The 19,321-nt window shown below is 31.9% G+C and overlaps 1 protein-coding gene across 6 annotated transcripts in view; it reads left to right on the top strand.

The window, feature by feature from the left end:
* IFT80 (intraflagellar transport 80) overlaps positions 1-19,321 on the top strand; it is a 101,935-nt gene that overhangs the window by 65,573 nt on the left and 17,041 nt on the right. For all 6 annotated transcript variants that reach the window (XM_072960165.1, XM_072960156.1, XM_072960162.1 and 3 more), the window contains 9 exons: positions 21-139; positions 4,134-4,208; positions 6,063-6,226; positions 10,699-10,763; positions 14,023-14,158; positions 14,563-14,710; positions 15,814-15,985; positions 16,850-16,939; positions 17,043-17,215. In XM_072960165.1, the coding sequence (XP_072816266.1) occupies positions 21-139; positions 4,134-4,208; positions 6,063-6,226; positions 10,699-10,763; positions 14,023-14,158; positions 14,563-14,710; positions 15,814-15,985; positions 16,850-16,939; positions 17,043-17,215 (1,142 nt within the window). The remainder of the gene's footprint in view (positions 1-20; positions 140-4,133; positions 4,209-6,062; positions 6,227-10,698; positions 10,764-14,022; positions 14,159-14,562; positions 14,711-15,813; positions 15,986-16,849; positions 16,940-17,042; positions 17,216-19,321) is intronic.

Genomic DNA, 19,321 nt, shown 5'->3' with positions numbered 1-19,321 from the left:
TTTCATTTTTCCTTGTTTAGGTTCGTAACGTTCTTAATGATGCAGTGGATTTACTGGAATTTCGTGATAGAGTCATTAAAGCATCTTTGAACTATGCACACTTAGTTGTTTCAACGTCTCTTCAGTGTTATGTGTTCTCGTAAGCATCTTGCATTTCTTAAAAATTCAGAGTTTTGTCTGTGAGGATGAATTTACTTTCAAGCTTTCATATCAATATGACTTGGTTTAAACTTAATTTCCTCAGAATCTCACCTATCTTGAACTTATTCCCAACCAAGAAGTGATAAAAAGTGAGCTATGAGCAGGGAAAATAGATCTAATAAAGTTTGTGCATCAAAGGTTAGTAATCACTTTTATAAAACAAAATATCTTCTCTGAGATAGTGTTTGCCCTTACTTTACTCATAGCTCTAAGGACTTTAGTATAATTTGGTTTAAAGCCCAGAGACGATTAGGAGCATCTGATAAATGATGGGAAAAGGAACCACATAATTGCTGGCAGAGGTGACAGCTAGCAGCCTGACAACAGGCTGAAAGACACTCAGTAAGGACACATGGAGGTATTTGGGCTTCATGTCATAGCCCAGGGTAATCATGGATGTTCATATTGATAATCCAAAGTTGTCCAGAAATGATGAAAGAAAATATATTAAATATACTTTATATTAGAAAGTAGGAAATGATTGAATACATTCAAGAAACTTGTGCCTAAAGCTTTATAAACTTACTTTGTATTTTTTAAAAGCATAACTCAATGTGTGCTGATAAATGTTGAACTGGCTTCCTGGAAACAAACCAACCAACCTGATTTGCAGTGTTTGCCAATTTCTTTGAAGTAAATACTTCTACCATAGCCAATTTCAAGCTACCAATATGATGTCACAGAATTAAAAAGGGATGCACAGTGACAAACCATTATGTAGAATTGCCACCATATAGATACAAGGGATCTAAATAATCTGAAGTGCATAGATAATAAGAAAATGTAATAAAATAATTTAGAAGTGATAGATTTTGAGTATTTATTATCTTTGTTTTGAATATAATTGCTTAATTATGTTATATAATTTAATTTATTTTTATTTAAAAACATTTTTTAATGGAGGTACTGGGGATTAAACCCAGGACCTCATGCATGTTAGGCATGTGCTCTACTACTGACCTATACTCACCTCTCTATAGTTTAATTTTAAATAATAGCCTTATTTAACAGTTGGCTTGCAAAATTCCTGAAAATATAACAGTTGTACAGGCTGGCTCTGGTATGCCACCAGTTGACTTCTCAACTATCCAGAAAACTCAAGTAACCACTATGAAACTTTCAAGAGTTGTGAATAAGGATTTTATTTTCATTTTGTGCTTCTATTAACAGCATTGTGTTGTTATAGTTTAACCATTTAATGGAAAATTGGGAATAGAGACTGTATGCATCTTACTCACCACTGTATACTCAGTACCTAGCAAAGTGCCCAACATGTAGTAGGTACTTCAGAAATAAATTTATAAATAAATAGATAGATAGATAGATATTTTTGGATGAATAAATGAAATGAAAAACATGAAATGTAGTCTTGGTAAGCTAAAACTCAGTAATATACAACAAAAAGTTATCCAACTTAATTAACAATATCAATTGCTACAACTATATATTAAAAATTGCCACTCACTTGTGTGTAAATCTGTTACTGATTAGAATTTGCAACTTAGAATACAGCCAAACCTGGAGTAATGAAATGGAAGAAGCAAAGGAGAGAGGGGATAAAGAAAGAAGCAGCTCAATTTTACATGAAAATTTTTTTCTTACTTGAAAGAGATGGAGACTTTGGGAAAAGTCAAGAAGGCTTCCAAGTTAAACCGTTGAGAAATAGGGAAGGAGCTATAGAATGTGAGGAAATCACAGTCACTTAGTGCACATAGGATTTTGAATAATTAATTTTCATGGGGGTTGAAGAAAATAGAGAAGATCTCCTCAGTTTAGGGTTTGTTTGAAGAAAGGTAAGGCTCTCGACTGCCCTAAATGAAGGATTTGTTCTACTGGTTTTAGTGACAAGGACGTAATATTTGAATCTGTAGAACTGATACTTTGTGTTACTTGCATTAGAAAGATTGCTTTTCAAAATATTTACCAGAAGTTTAAAAGCTGTTATTTAATTTTTTGTCACTACTTTTCTCATACCAGTTAATATGTATCAAAATAATAAATTGCTTTTCTTCTGTTCTGTTTTAATGTTGCCTCCCCTCTCTTGTCAGGTCATTTATTAAGACACAAAATATTTATTAAAGGAAGATACCAGGGAGCAGTAGTGGGAATGAGGTAGTGCTGAGACCCATCATACCAAAATGTATTTCATTAAATTAAAAAAACTACAAGTATTTTAAATAATAACAACTGTTATTTATTAAGCACAATTACTTATTAAGCACTGTTATACTATCTTTTATGTTCATGATCTAATTTACTCTGTGTTGTTGTTGTTACTATTATTATTACTACTACTACTACTACTATTATTATTATTATTCCCATTTTACAGAATAAAGAAAGTAAAGGACACAGAGTAATTAAGTAACTCACCCTAGGTCAAATTACCAGAGGAAGAGCTGGGATTTGAATCCAGGTTCTTAATGGCTGTTGCCCCTTTTTTGGTAATAAGAATATTATTTTTAAAACAAACATGCAAGCAATACACTGGTTTATATGAAAAGTTCCAGACAGAGAAAATCGTCTATACACAGTCTACTGTTAAATTTTCATTTGATTTTTCAAATAGTTGTATGGAAAATTCTCTTGTTCTGTTCAACATTGTGGTTTAGGTAGTTTATATTTCCCTGGCATGTATATATATCTCAGTCCTCAGAAATCTCAGATATTTCATAAGAAGATATAAAAAAACTTTGCACTCACTATTCTTACAAGCTCTCTTGACAAAGAATGAAGGTTAATTCTATGACTGCATAAATGAAGCATGCTGTGATTTTTTTCTGAAGCACGGAAGTACATAGATTTATCATACCTGTGAACCCCAGACTTACTAATTATTAGGAGCGATTTATTCACGTTTGACTTTATGCATGCATTTACTTATTGAAATGGGTATCAGGCTCTGTCTTATCCAAGATGAATTCCCACCAGTGTGCCTACTTACTGCAACCTTTTCCTTCCTCCATCTAGATCTGAATATCAGACTTAATCTGATTTAAGGAATTGGTTCTATGAAAGTAATTGAGAGAAGTTCAGAATATATAGGAATAATAAAACATTTTAAACTGAAACACCTTTGATTATTTGGGGATGGATTTTTCAGTTTGTAAGTGTTCTCTTCACTCATTTCCTATCTTTGAATTATATTATACCATAAAAACATAAGAATTATTTATTCATTCATTCATCCATTTGTTCAATAAACATGAACATTGCTTACTTTTATTTAGTGTTTTACAGTTTACAGAATATTTCCCAGAAATCTACATTCAGCTCAACAATAGCATTGCGTGACCTGTAGGAAATATGATCATGTTCATCATGTTATTGTTATTATAGTTTTTATTTGCTCAGTATCTGCTGTGTAATAGGCAGTTAGCTAGACATGTTAGGTAAGTCATCATTATCTCCATCTTACCAATAAGGAAACTGTTGTTTAGGTTAAGTTTATTAAGATCATATGGCCGACAGGTGGTGAAAACAGATTTCTAATCCTGGTCTGTCCAGCCAAAAATCCATCCTCTTTTCACTATGCTGTGCTGCTACTATTTTTCAAATGAGAAACATTAGATGACTTGCCCAAATCACAGAGCTAATAAGTGGCAGAACTTGAACTTATTTTTATTTATTTATTTATTTATTTTTTAGAACTTGAACTTATGATTCCTCAATTCACATATTGTGCTTCCTAGGATAAACGTTTATTGAGTACTTACTATGTGCTGGGTGCTGGGGATACAATCTGCTTTCTAGTCAGGGATACAGATGTGTAAGTGAATAATTTCAGAACAATGCACCAAGTGCCGTTATAGACACACATACAGTATTACTGTGAAACTGAAGACACTTTATTTAAAATAGTACCAATCTACTTATTAAAAAGTATTTGGTATTTTAAATGTTACTAAACATCCATTTTATTTGTCTTTTAGTACGAAGAACTGGAATACACCACTTATATTTGATCTCAAAGAAGGAACTGTTAGTTTAATTCTGCAGGCAGAAAGGTAATTTGTTTATCATGTTTGACTATTGAATTTAGGCTTAAAATATTTCAAATTGCAGTAAAGCACTCTTTAAAGCATGCCATTTGCAGAATGGTACATCAGTCATTTGGAATCAATCTGTTTGTACTATTTATTTTAAAAGAAAAAAAAAGGATAAGCTCTTAGATCAGCGATACTGAAACTTTTTTGTCTCAGAATTTTACATTCTTAAAAAGTTATTGAGGTTATATGTGGGTTATATATATATTGGCATTTACTGTACTAGTAATTAAAATTGAGAAATTTAGAAGGTGTTAATTTATTTAAAAATGATAATAATAAACTTATTACAAGTAAACATCAGAGTAATGACATGAGAGAATAAGAGTGAAACAGGCAAATTACTGTGAAATAGTTTTTACCTCATTGTCCCCCTATTTTCTATTCTGTTTTGTTTTTAAATATTAGTTGAAATTCATTGATTTTTATGAGCCACTACTAGGCTGTGACCTAAAGTTTAAAAAATAATATCCTCTACCAAGACCTTCATGTATACAGGACTAAGAAACTGCAAGTCAGTTAACTGGAGTAAAATAGGAATAGCTATTACTCAGGAACCCACACTTCTCCATGAAAATTATCAGTCAGTCTGTCAAGTACAGTGACACCGTGCTGAATCAGAGGTCAGAGTTAGAAAGCTACAGCTCAATAAAACCAGGAATAAAGTATGAAAACATAATTGGCAATTACCTAAAATAGTTACCCATGAAATCTTTGCACTAGAACCATGTACTCTTTATTCCTCTTCCCTTTACTCACCACCTAGGCAGCTCTTAATAGTGTTATTATCAGGTTTTCTAGCCCATAGCCTTTTCTAAATAGCAAACCAGAAGAGGAATGCTGGTGAGCTGTTAAAGACTGGCACAATGACAGGAAGAAAAGTGACCACCTGGCAAGGGAGCATAGAGAAAACTGAAAGCACAGAACTGTGTAGCTGAGTAGCGTAATTATTCTGATGCACCAGGGGATTCTCATGAGTATCAAAGCTGTCAGTTAAACAGTTACTGAAGAGTAGGATCATCTGCTAATGATCTTGAGTGGTCAAGAAAATAATTGTGTCAAATTTTCTATCAGCCATGTATTGAAATTGAAATATGTGATTTATTTAGTTATATAATAAAATTTTAAAACAAAAAGACATTTTTGCCACTTGAAAGGTAAGATGCCAGCTACCTACAAATTCTTTTTACTTGAACAGTTCCAAATAAATCTATTTCTTTATACATTATTTGTAAATATATTTATTCAGTATGCTCTCACTGATGGTTACTGTATTATTTTAAAGCAGAGCATCTTATTTTAATAAATGCTAGCTCTAATGTCAATGTTTGAGTCATTTTCACTGTTTAGGACTTTACACAATATCTAATCTTTAATTATCCTTAGCATAATCTTTAATTGTAAAATATATATTAATACTACTTCATGAAACAAATAGAGTTTGGCATTAAAACTACCGAATTGTAAATTACAATGTTTTCTTATTGCCTTTGTATAGAGATGCTTCTTTAGGTAGGAAATGAATTGCAAGTATAATATAAAAGGAGATGAAACTTGAGTTTATAGGGTAGTGATTATGGACATTTTCAGTTTTCTTCTACCTCCATCAAAAAACAAAAACCTAGAAAACAAACCAAAACAACCAATGTTGACTTTTCAGGTTGTTTTTATATTTTATTCTTTGTATATCTATGTTTTATTATTGTTTTAATTGTAAGATGTAGATTTTTCCAAAGCATAAACTATCTTCTAATATAAAAATGAAAATAGAGTAAATTCCTATTTGAGAATATATTTTTATTCTTTATTTTTTAGACATTTTCTACTTGTAGATGGTGGTGGTATCTATTTATATTCTTATGAAGGGCGCTTTATTTCTTCTCCAAAATTTCCTGGAATGAGAACAGATATTCTAAATGCACAGACTGTCTCTTTGAGTAATGATACCATAGCAATAAAAGACAAAGCTGATGAAAAAAGTAAGTGCATTTTTATAATTTTCCATGTCACATTTCCATGAAATTTTTTAACACTGTAAAATTTTCATCAACTTTCATTTTCTCATCTATTATTATGTTAACTTTATATGAAAGAATTACAAGCTTCTTAATTTGTCCTAAGAATGGGTTAATTAAAGAACTAAAGTTATGTTACACATAATTGATGGAACAAATAGGTATTGTCACAACATCAAAGCTTAGTGGTAAGGAACAAATCTATATATTCTTTTGGTAGAGAGTTTGAATTCAAGATTGTGAGTCCTAAAACTGTATATTAATTTTTAAGTTTATTGATCTTTTTTAATATTTAATTTTTCTTCATTTGGTAACAGTAAATATTGTGCTTCATTGTACTATTTATTTTGCTTATAGTATATATATATACATTTTATATTTATATATTTTTAAATTAATAAAGTGGAAGAAAGTTATGAATAATTTTAAATTTTCATATAAAAATCTACACTACATTAATATTTATAAATAAATATAAGTATGTCAGGTATTTTGGAATTTCATAGTACAGTGAAACCATTTTATTAAGGCATTGCTTACAGTCATGGTTTACAATATAATCACAACATTTACCCAACAACGAGTATTGAGTTCTTACTCTGTGCCAAGTACTTTTCTAAAAGTTGAGGATACAACAGTGCACAACGCAGACAAATAAAGAAACAAATGTAAATAGTCAGCTAATGATAAGTGCTGTGAAGGAAATTAATGCAGGATGAAGGAATAGAGAATTCTGGAGGTGGGCAGTGAGATGACTATAAGGCAAGCAAGTACAAGGTGGGGATGATCGGCATGTAAAAGGAACTACCAGAAAGTCGTGGGACCAGGTCAGCATGAAGGAGGCAGAGAGTGGTAGGAGAGGACGGAGAGGTAGATGACTAGGAGCCGGATCACATAAAGACTTGGCCGTGGTAAAGATGCTGGCATGAGAGAGGAGGCAGGCGTATTATCCTAGGTTTTTAATCTCAGATGAATGAGACAAAAGATGGGGAAGGAGAAAGTTTAGATGGGGCTCACAAACCAAGAATTCTGTTTCAGTAAATTTAAATGCTTCATAGACATCCAAACAGGCATGGAGAGTCAACAGTAGGATAAGCAAGTCCAGGGCCCAGGAAGAGCTGAGGATGAGATATAAATTTGGGGGCTCTTGATGTGTAGATGGTGCCATGACACTGACTAAAGCCACATAGAAAGTGAGTGTGCACAGTGACTGAGCACATCAATATTTAGATGGGTAAGAGGAGAAGAAGCCAGTGAGGTAAAGGTGAGAGTGAGCTATCCCTAAAGCCTACTGAAAAGTACTAAATAATTGTTTTTCTCTGTTAATACATATTGCTTAACATTGTTCACTAATTACTGCAATATGTTACAAACAAAAAACAAATCTGAACTGTTAATTTTGTTACTTCAGGCCATGGGAGACCTAATTTAGGAGCTAGAAAACTCCCACTTTTAAATTTTCAGTACTTTCAGATGGCATCACCTCTCATACCAGTAGGAAAAATAATTCTCCTAAATAGAGCTATTCTCTGTCTTTAGACCTTAGACTATCTCTGAGAAAGGACATTTGGTAATTGTTTTGTTTTTAAAGGACTTCTCTTCTGGCTGAAAAAGAGGGAAAGAATGAAAAGAAATAAAATCTAGATACTATCTAGATAGCAGACAGATTTAAGGTGGCTGGGTAATTTTTAATAATAATAATTTAGAAGTCACATTTTTGTTTTCAGTAAACTTAAATTTGAAAATCCCAGTGGTCATTATGAGATTTCTATACTTTTCTTATTCAGCACCACATATTTTAGATATAAGCTATAATAAAGTGTGTTTCCAACTGACAGACCTTATTCTGAGTTTTTCTATAGTTAATTCACATCTGAAACATTTCCTTATTCTTTAATACATTGATAATTCATAGAATTTTAGAGCTAGAGAAAATTATGAACATTTTCAGAAATATGGATTTATCTGCCAGTAAAATATGTTTTACTTATATAAACTTTGATTGTTGAACAAAATAATCATGCAATTCTGTTTTGCTGTAAACAGAAAATTAAACAGACTAAAATAAAATTATTTCTACTGATAAAATGAGAAGGAAAATATTTTCCTATGTTTCTTTTTAAAGAAAGTAGTATTCATTGAAGGCTAAATAGAGGTGTATGCTAACAATAGAAAACACAATTGAAGTACTTGGAATCTTTAACCTGTAAAATTTCCTTTCAAGGGGCCATCCACATATGAAATCAGTGATTCCTTCCTAACTTGAGAGCTCCTTAATAGGCAGGATTCTTGTACCCAGCACAGTGCTTGTATAATAAGTGCTCAGTAAATACCTGTTACATGACTTTGAATACCCCTTTTGGGGGATTGATTAGGTAGTAGATGTACTGCTTTTGACTTCCTTATTCTCCCAAGCCACCTTGCACAAATACACTGTGATGTTAGTGCAGGAGATTGTTTTAAACAAATGTCTAAGGGAAGGGGGAGGAGAAGTTAGAGAGCAGTTACGTATGTTTAGAAGAAACTCTTTCAGCTCCCAGCTCCTTAGGTGTTCTTTCTGCCAGTTTCTGTTACATATTAAAATTAAAAGCTGGGTCCAGAGCTGGAAATAGATGAGTTCATCCATATACCTGCAGCTCTTTGCAATATGTGCATTCAACAAACAAAAGGATGGAAAGCTTTTTTTTTTTAAAAAGTTATTAGTTTGTATAGCTATGAAAATAACTGAGTTTAGTCATGCCCAAAGCATTTTTTTAAAAAGTGAAAGCCAAATTTTTAAGTTTTTTTTCTATACTTAGTGAAAAATTATGTTACAGTATTTTTCTTTTTCATTTTTCTTGGCAATTTTAGAACATAACTTATTGTAAACACATGATTTCCTCTGTGAATATAGCCAGTGACCTCAAACGTAACATCCTAAGGTTTACTAACAGCTACAAATCAGTATACTACAAGTGTGATCGTCTGGAATTTAAATATCATGTAATATGTATTTTAGCATTTTTATGATCTGTATAAATTGTCCAGTTTTTTGGTTGACTACTTGTACCACTTGTCTTTTCATTTTTTGTCATTCTATGTGTGTGTTCAGTCATATAGAATTACTCCATTTGGGATGAATCTTGAGCTCGAGTAATTTGGGAATAATTTATAAAGAATGACCAAAGCACCAACAGTCTTTTTAAAAGAGTGAAGAACAGCTGCCAATACTGCTGTCATCTATGAGATTAGGAGAAGCCTTTGGTGAAACAGAGAAAGGGGCAGAGACAGCTTTTTTCCTGGCTTCTTCAATACAATATCTCTCATAATTTTTACAGCTTGGCCTACTCAGAGCATCTGAGAAATGTGGGGTTGGAAATGGAGAACTTTGAATTATCATTTTTTTAGATAATGATTGATGTCATGAAAATAATCCAGGAAAGTATGTAGTGTAAACAGGTGACCTAAAACAAAACCTTACAAATAAGGATTACCAAATAAGGAGGAACAAGCAAAAGAGAATGAAAGATGGTCCAAAATAGGAGAGAATCGGAGAAAACAATGTTATGTGTAGCCCACATAAGAATTTCAAGAAAGAGGATGGTCAGGAGTATCCAGTATTGCTGGGAGGTGAAGACTATAAACGTAGATTCTTGAAGACTAAAAATAGACTGATTTCGCGGCATAGGGGTCATTGGTAATCCTATGCAAGGGCCTTTGCATCGGTGTAATGAGGTTGAACATCACGTAGTAGTAGGCTGAAGAGTGGCTACATGATTGAACTCAATTTCCAGCCCCCCTCCCATTTCCAGAGATCAGGGAGCTGAAAGTCCAAACTCTCTAATCACATGACTGGTCTTTCTGGTGACCAGCCCCCATTCTGAAGCCATCTAGGGAATCACCAAAAATCTCTCCATTAGCATAACAGAGACACTCCTATCACTCAGGAAATTCCAAGGATTGTTGAAGACCCCCGTCAAGAACCCAGGACAAAGGCTAGACAAATTATTTATTACACAGTAGTGTACTGACCACAGGGAGCTAAAGAGTACATAACACATTGCCTGGTATTATAGTGGGCACTTGACACGTTTTTCCTTTGTGAAATGATTGTCTGTGATGTCTGTGATGTTGGTCTAAATCAGAGTTATGAAAATTACAAACTACAATTTGGACTTGCCATTGTTGATCCTATGGCATGTTGATGCCATACTATTAATAACAATTCTAATTAGGAATTTATGTTTGTGGAAGGTGTATTCAGTTCCATTGTTTTCTTAAGAAATATGACCCCATTACTAAGTAGGAACCTGACGCAGCTTCTCTTCTGTGCTGATAGATACTCTGTGGTCCAAAGAGTTAAATAATTTCTCATTAGGATTATGATAATTCCATTGAAATTTACCAATAAAAATTTTAAAGTAACACATTAACTAATGCTTTACTTTTTGTTCAAGTAATCTTCCTCTTTGAGGCATCAACTGGAAAACCATTGGGAGACGGGAAGCTTCTTTCTCATAAGGTAATACATTAGCTATTTTTAATTTAATAGCCATATACTTCTTTTTAAAAATTAATATTTTCATGTTAAGGAGGAAAACATGAAAATTAGTTGGATATTTAAAACCAGTGTGCATTCTATATAGAGTATTTTGCCTAAAAATGTCATAAAAACTAAGCACTAGTAAACTCTATAATAGAAAACTATATATGCAAATTGATTGAATAAAAGAATCTGACTTCTATGTTTTTTTACTCAGGCTCTTTACTGCTTTTCAATGTTCTATCTTGACTAAACTTTTAGCACCTATCAGTATCAGTAAATAAAAATGTGTTTATACTTCTAAACAGCTTGCAGTTTGGCCACTGACCTGTTCTTAAGTTTTAAGACTGTAGTTAAGCTGAAAAAAAAAAAAAAGATTTCAATAGAAATACAAAAGGACCCCAAATTGTGAATTGTTTATTGGTTTCTGATTTTTAGCCTTAAAATAAACAGATAAGCACATTTTATTAAATTAACATTCTAACAAGTGATGTATTATGGTCTAACGATACTTTTAACTTTATTGTTCAGAGCTATGAGTGAAGTGTTACTTTATATTTTATTTTCTTCTTTTTGTAATTATTAATTTTAAATTTGAGTAACAAATACATTCATATGGTTCAGAAATCTTAAAAAGCATTAAAAAAATACAGTGAAAAATTCTCTCTGCTATATCTGTTTCTCGTCAGTACAGTGTTTTTCCACCAAATAAGTAACCACCATCATTAATCTCCCTATATCATTCCAGAGATTTTTAGAGCATACATAGATAAAGCTGATATATATAATTTTCTCCCTCTTTTACAAAAATATAATATACAAACGTGCACTTTGCTTTTCTCACATAGTGCTCTATTTTTGGAGATTTTTCCATATCAATACATAAAGTGCTTTCCCAATCCTTTTTTTTCCCACCATATAGTATAACATTTTATAGATGTATCAGAATTTGTTTAACTCGTGCCCACATGATGGACATTAAGTTGTTTATAGTCTCTGTAGACATTACATTGTTTATAGCTATTACAGTGTTGCCAAGATGACTTACCTTTGCATATATATCTTCTTGCATATGTGTTAGTGTATCTGTAGCATAAATTCTTGAAATGTTGTTGCTGGGTCAAAGGATTTGAGCATTTGTAATTTTAATAAGTATTGTCAAGTTATCTTACCAAGAAGCTGTATCAACTTATGTTCCCACTGGTACTACATCAGATGCCTATTTCTCTCCAAGATATTCATTAAAAATCAAGGCTATGTAAGCAGAACTTTTCCTTTTCAGTAGGATTAAGCATATAGAAAGGGAGTGAATTTCTCAGCTTTTCAAGGTGCAGTAATAGGATTGAAATGAGAGTCATTTAAGAAGATTTAATAAATATTTATTTTATGTGATAATTCTGTTTCCAGATCACCTTTCCTAAGTGTAAGAAATTTACAATTTCAGTATTGTAAGAATGGAGGTGACTTCCTCATCTCACACTTTACTCGATTACACGGGAAATTTTTACCTCTTTGCCTTGTATATAATACAAAGAATTTTAAAACTTGGCATTTTATAGCATAATAGAAAAGTATCCTTCAATCTATTTTATTTTCTATATGAAGATACTAAAATCTGAGATCTTCCCAAATGAATAACAGAGCCAAAACTAGAACTCAAGTTTGTCTTTTATTAAATGAATGTTAGTGTAGGGCAAGGGAGAAAGTTCAAATGAACATGAAGCTGCTTATGTCCTGTTGCAGTGAGTAGTGACCCAGGAGGAACAGGACAAACTGAACATAGTAGGATGGGACCAAGGGAGATCCGGGAGCCCTGCTGAATCAGGAGCGAATAGAAGGAGGAAACTTCTCCCTACTATCTGTACATAAAAGACATTATCATTACTGTCTATCTTTGATTTTGTATTTCTTAGAGAGGAGGATTATATCTTTTTAACAGTTTTTAAAAATATAAACTAGGTACTTTTGATGGTGATGATAAGCAATTCTTTGTTGTAAAGAGCAGTTTCTCTGAAAGGTTTACATTTTGAAAATGCCTAGGGTTTTATTTCACCCATATCTTGATGTACATAGAACAAAATTATTTTTTCTTAAAATACAAATTACAGTATTCCAAGGAAGAGAAGTATTTTTGTAAAAAGGTATTATGAACTAGTATATGGCTTATCTTGATCCATCAACTTGGATAAGGGAATATGTCTGTTTTGTTCTGTTTTTAAAGGTGATGTAATAGATGCAATAACTCGGTGATGTGTCACAATTCTGAATTCACAGATCCTAGCAAGTCTTTAGACACAGTAAGCAGTAAATAAATTCCTCTTGGTCTGAATTGAAATAAATCCATACTGAACCATTTCCAAGTTATAAGGAAATGGGTTTCACTAGGTAGTATAACAGTAGAATAGATTAGTACAGTATGCCAGAAATACTTTGTTGTTGTGGACAGAGCACTAATCTTGCAGTCAGAAGTCTGGGTTTTAAATTCTAGATATGCTTATTACCAGCTTTTTCTGAGCAAAATCGCTTACTGGCTATGGATCTCCATCTTCTCATCCAGAAACCAAGTATAATACCTACATCTCAAGATTCTTTCCTATTTCATAGGAAGTGAATGTGAAAGAATCTATAAAATTTAAAGCTCTAAAAACAAGATGTTTTCACAAATCTACTCTTACGAATCTTTAAAATAGAGTCAATCCACTTAGAGTAAATTTTGGTGTGAGGAATTTATTAATCAAAGTAGACTTCTCATGTGACCCAGACTTGCCTCACCCTTTCACTCTGTCTTCCAAAGATAGGACAGGAGGACAACTGAAAGTATGTCTCAGCTTACAGAGTTTCAAAATATATATTATTTTATAGTGTTTTAGTGGGCATCTTTCCCTTGCAAATAAAAAAAAACTACACTTTAGCTTTTGGATCATTAGTATATGAGTAATAACTTTAAATTTAAAACAGGAATATTTTATCATTATAAGTAGATGAGTGATATATAACTGATCTTTCTAAAGAATTTTCGGTGGGGCATAATTAGGTTTATTTATTTATTTGTTAATGGAGGCACTGGGGATTGAATCGAGGACCTCATACATGTTAAGCATGCACTCTACCACTGAGCTATACCCTGTCCCTTGTAATTGACCTTTAAATAAATAAATGTTCTTGTAATTAAACAATTAAAATGATCTAATGTCAAGCACTAAAACTAATCCAATATTTTCATTTTTTTAAATTTTAGAATGAAATTTTGGAAATTGCTCTGGATCAAAAGGGACTTACCAATGATAGAAAAATTGCTTTCATTGATAAAAATAGAGATCTCTATATTACTTCAGTGAAACGATTTGGGAAGGAAGAACAAATTGTCAAACTTGGTAAAATAATTGTAATACATTTAAAATTTTAATTACTTTCAATTTTCTTTACTCTGTCATATATTATACTAAATAGCTTACTTGCTTGAATGAATCTATGAATAATGTTTTGGTCTCTTAACATTTCTTACCTACTTAACTGCCATTGCAATAGCAAGTCTGTAGCTGCTAAAGCTAACTTGGCAGTGAAAGAAAGACTTGTGAATTAAAAATATAATAGCTCTGGGTAAAATATTCAAATATTTTTATGTGAATTTTTACACGTTTTCACCACTATATAATCAGAAAATAGTCATGCCTACCAGCAGTTAGTTGGGGTCTTGTATATCACCTGATTTTAAAGCTATATTTTTAATATTTATTTAGTGGAACTAATAGTACATTAATATTCTTTTTAAAATAAGGAACAATGGTGCATACTTTGGCATGGAATGATACATGCAATATCCTTTGTGGACTTCAAGATACTCGATTTACAGTGTGGTATTACCCCAATACGGTTTATGTGGACAGAGACATTTTGCCTAAAACATTACATGAAAGAGATGCAAGGTAACATTTTACTGCATAGGGTTGTTTATTATGGTAAATAAAATTAATGGTGTCGTGTTTTTGCCTCTAATTTCAGTCCTGCAGTGTATCTTTCACTTTACTTTGTCAGCTAAATAAAATGTTCAGCTAAAGAGCTAGTTTGATGAGATTTAAGTGATGGAATCAAGTTGAAAGTGTCATATAATATTATTAAATTTATTTGTTTATTCCTTATATGAATATGATTTTCCTTATGTGAATATAATTTTCAATCTTACTGTTGTTTAATGGTAACTCAGGTAGTTTTTTTTCAATGTGGTTTAGTGATTTTTATATAGGCACTCAAGATTCTTCTGTGATACACAACTTGGTGACAATATTTACTGTGTCCCAGATTATCATTTACCTTGAGACTTTCAGGAATATGTATCTCTCTAGAATTGAATTTTTAGGTTAATATTAAATATAAAAAAAGTATATATAAGGTTACTGAAAAGTTTTTTTTATGTTATATGTTTCAGAAAATCAAATGCATTTATAGTCCTAAATTCTCTAAGAAATAGCAAGGAGATCTCTCACTCTTGACAACCTAGGAATACCAAGATTTCTCAATTCCAAATCTTAGCTTAAGTTTAAAATCTATTTTGAGTTCATTTTTTAATATTCAAGCCTATAATATTAGCAAAACTAGATAGGCATCATGTAAAAAAAATTTAAGCTAAAGAGGAGAAGTTAGTATCTTAAAGTTCACCTCTTGTTATTATGAGAAAATAATCTTGGAATCAGCTTAATTTTTGATGTTTACACTTTTGAAAGCTGAAGGTAAATTAATTATTTGTGTGATTTACCTTAAGACTTAGGGAAAAAAAGATAATTTCAAATACTTTTAGACCATGTTCTCAAATATGTAATAATTTTTGCCACGTTAAAATATTTTATATTTTGCTCTAAATGTATAGAGCAAGTTAGAGTCAAATGTTTTTTGAATATATACATTCTCACTGGAATTAACTTTTTGGGGGTATATTTTGGAGGTATGTCTGGGGAGGGGTCGGCTCCCCAAATTTAATATATATGAAAAATTTTGCTCAGAATATAAATTATACTTTGCCTTTTTTCAACAGTGAATTCAGTAAAAATCCCCATATTGTGAGTTTTGTCAGAAATCAGGTAACTATAAGAAGAGCTGACGGCTCACTGATTCACATCAGCATATCACCATATCCTGCTATTCTCCACGAGTATGTAAGCAGTTCGAAATGGGAAGACGCCGTAAGACTCTGTCGCTTTGTTAAGGTACTTTACATTTCAGACCCATATTTGTGTATATATTGTGTATACAACGTCTTTGTGCAAAATGAGAAATAATATGAGCTAAGGTGTAGAAAAATTGTAAATGGGATCACATCTTTTTTTTAATAGGTGAAGACATGAGTGATACAGCAAGATAGATGTTGCTGTGTGATTCATTCTCTGAAGAAGCTATAATTTAAGTGTGTAGTTTTTTTTCCTAAAGTCAGATTTCCAAGTTCTTAACCCCAACATAGATTCTAATTTATTAGATCTGGGGTGAGGCCTGGACATATTTTTTAAGCTCCTCTGATGATTTGTACAGCTAAGGTTAAGAACCTTTACTTTAGATCAGCATTTCCCAACTTGCTTGAATCCAGTGTTTTCCAAGTATATTTGATCAAAGAACTTTTAAATTTTTTATATTCGTTAGCATCCCTTCGGATACATTTTTGTGCAAGGACTTTTAGATGGTTTTCCTTACTGCTCTGTCAGCATTGTCAAGAACTTCACTATTTCTCTGGTTCTCTGTAAGTTGCATTTTTTGACATCTCATCAAAAAGACCGGAGGGCTTGTAACCTTGAGCTATCATAAAAGTACGCCGTAAGTTCAAAAATAAACCTTTGATAATTAGAAACGAACAGTTTCAAAAATTTTTATTCAAAACAGATCTCTATGTGTTATTAATATATTTTAACAAAGTAGCTACAATTAAATTTCTGCGTCATTAATTTATTAAATTATTGGTTTTTTCAGTGCCATACTGAGTAATTTTTAATTTTTTCATTAAAATATAACTTAAACTCACTGTTTATTTTAAGGCAGTTCAGCCATGTAGTTAAAATAATTGTTCTCATATTTCACCTTAGGAGCAAACTATGTGGGCTTGCCTAGCTGCCATGGCAGTTGCTAATCGAGATATGACTACTGCAGAAATAGCCTACGCAGCAATTGGTGAAGTAAATAATGTTTACTTATGTGTATATGTTTGTGTGTTTTTCTTATCATAATTTATTACATTGCTATCACTATCCCCTTCTGATATATTTTTCTTTTTTTTAGATTGATAAGGTTCAATACATCAATTCTATAAAAGATCTTCCATCTAAAGAATCAAAAATGGCCCACATATTAATGTTTAGTGGGAACATACAGGAGGCTGAAATGGTACTTCTGCAGGCTGGCCTTGTTTATCAAGCAATTCAGATCAATATTAATCTCTACAATTGGGAAAGGTAATAAATGTTTTTCATCAATTCCAAAACCCGATTGGTCTTAATGTATTCTTCTATATACCACTTAGTAAATTACATTTTCCACTGTACTTAATAGTTTCCTAACATCATAGAAGAATTTATTCAAATTTATATTTATATTTGTGAGTAGTTTGTCGTTAAAGATTTTTGCCTTTTCTGAATTGTGATTGATTAGAAGTTGTGTCTGAAGAAGAAAAGAGAGTCTAGGATGTCTCCAAAATTTCTGATTTCAGTAACTGGATAGATGGTAGTACGAATATTAGCAGATTTGGAAGGGATGTTGGATTTGAAATATTTGTGATATGTGATAGATACATGAAGAGATATGTGATAATAGCTGATTATTGAACCTGAAGCTCAAGAAAGATTTGAACTAGACATGTAGATTTAGGAGTCATCAGCAGATGGATGGTGGTTGAACTAGAGAATGGGTACAATTGCCAGGGAAATTGTGGAGTGGTAAGACATCACCTGCATTTATGGGATGGATGAAAAAAGAGAAATCCACTGAAAGATTGGGATAAAGCAGACATACAGGTGGAGAGAGGAGCCAAGAGAGATTTGTGAAGCTAAGAAAGAAATAAGAAAAGAATTGTAACAAGCAGTGGTCAGTAACCTTCCCAGCTAGGTTAGGCCTTGGGACAGATAGCTTTCTGAGACTGAGTGGCAGACTGGTCTTCTGTATGACATATTAGGTTTCTTTGCTCATTCTTGCAGGTATGTATCTCTCAGTGAACAAGGCTGTAGGGCTTATATACATCTGAAGTTATATGTTATAAAGTTGGCATGTTGATTTTTCCAGGTTCAAAATGTCTTTCATCATCTTTGTCTCTCTCTGGACTCAAAATTAACCCATAAATATTTCAATTATAGGCCCCTTACTAGTAATTCCCTTAGATTAGAATTTTTATAGATATCCTTCCCCTTGAACAGAAGTAACAAAAATGGCATATAGTTACTTTTGTCATGGACATACTATGTTCTCCCTTTATTTAAATTAATTAATTTTGTATTGAAGTATATTTGACTTACAAAATTGAATTAGTTTCAGGTGTACAGCAAAGTGATTCAGTTATATATATATTCTTTTTCAGATTCTTTTCCATCATAGGTTATTACAAGATATTGAATATAGTTTCCTGTACTTACAGTAGGTCCTTGTTGTTTATCTATTTTATATGTAGTAGTGTGTATCTGTTAATCCCAAAATCCTAATGTATCCCCCTCTTGGTAACGATGGTTTGTTTTCTATGTCTGTGAGTCTATTTCTGATTTGTAAACATTTGTATCATAATTCTCTAAAGATAAATCTAATTTATACAGTAATAAGCTATGCTCTTCATACAATTAAGCCACTCTGTTTCTATCTTTTATTTACACAAATTCATTGTCATTGTTTACCTCTGCGAAGAATCATGAAAGATGTTTTTAGTTCTACGAACATGAATAGGCCATTATCCTTGTCTTCAGTTTATTCATAATTCATAAATTTTAAACTAGTTTGGAAAGAGACAGTATGAATAATATTTTTTAAACTCTATATTAAATAACTAACAGAAAACTGTATATATCATTACAGAGCTATGAGTTCCATAAGAAATAGAGAAGAATAGTGCTTACAGCATATTTTCAACCAATATTTTTGAGAAAATACGTTGATAAATGTTAGACATTACTATTTATATAGCACTCTGAACACCGTACAATATAACAAACACTTAAACAAATTTTATTTTAAAGAGCTTACAACCAACTTAGGAATTCCATTTTATTGTCATTAATAATAGTGACGCTACTGTTTATTGAGTGCTTATGACATGTCAGAAATTGGATTAAACAATTTTCATGTATCATCTATTTGGTCATTACAACATTTTACAAATGAGGAGGTTGAGGGTTACTCATAAATAAGCAGCAGATAAAAGATTTGAACCTGAGCCTTCCAATATCAGGGGACCTGTATTTCTTAGTATCACCAAACAATTAAATATGTACTGCTGGTACCACTACTTACACTGTTTTATTGGATTGCTGTTTATCTCTTTCATTATTTATGTTCGTAAATATATCATTTTCCCCCTTTCA

This window comes from Vicugna pacos, chromosome 1 (genome assembly GCF_048564905.1).
Source record: "Vicugna pacos chromosome 1, VicPac4, whole genome shotgun sequence".
Taxonomy (NCBI): Eukaryota; Metazoa; Chordata; class Mammalia; order Artiodactyla; family Camelidae; genus Vicugna; species Vicugna pacos.
This window is presented reverse-complemented; position numbering and strand designations above follow the sequence as displayed.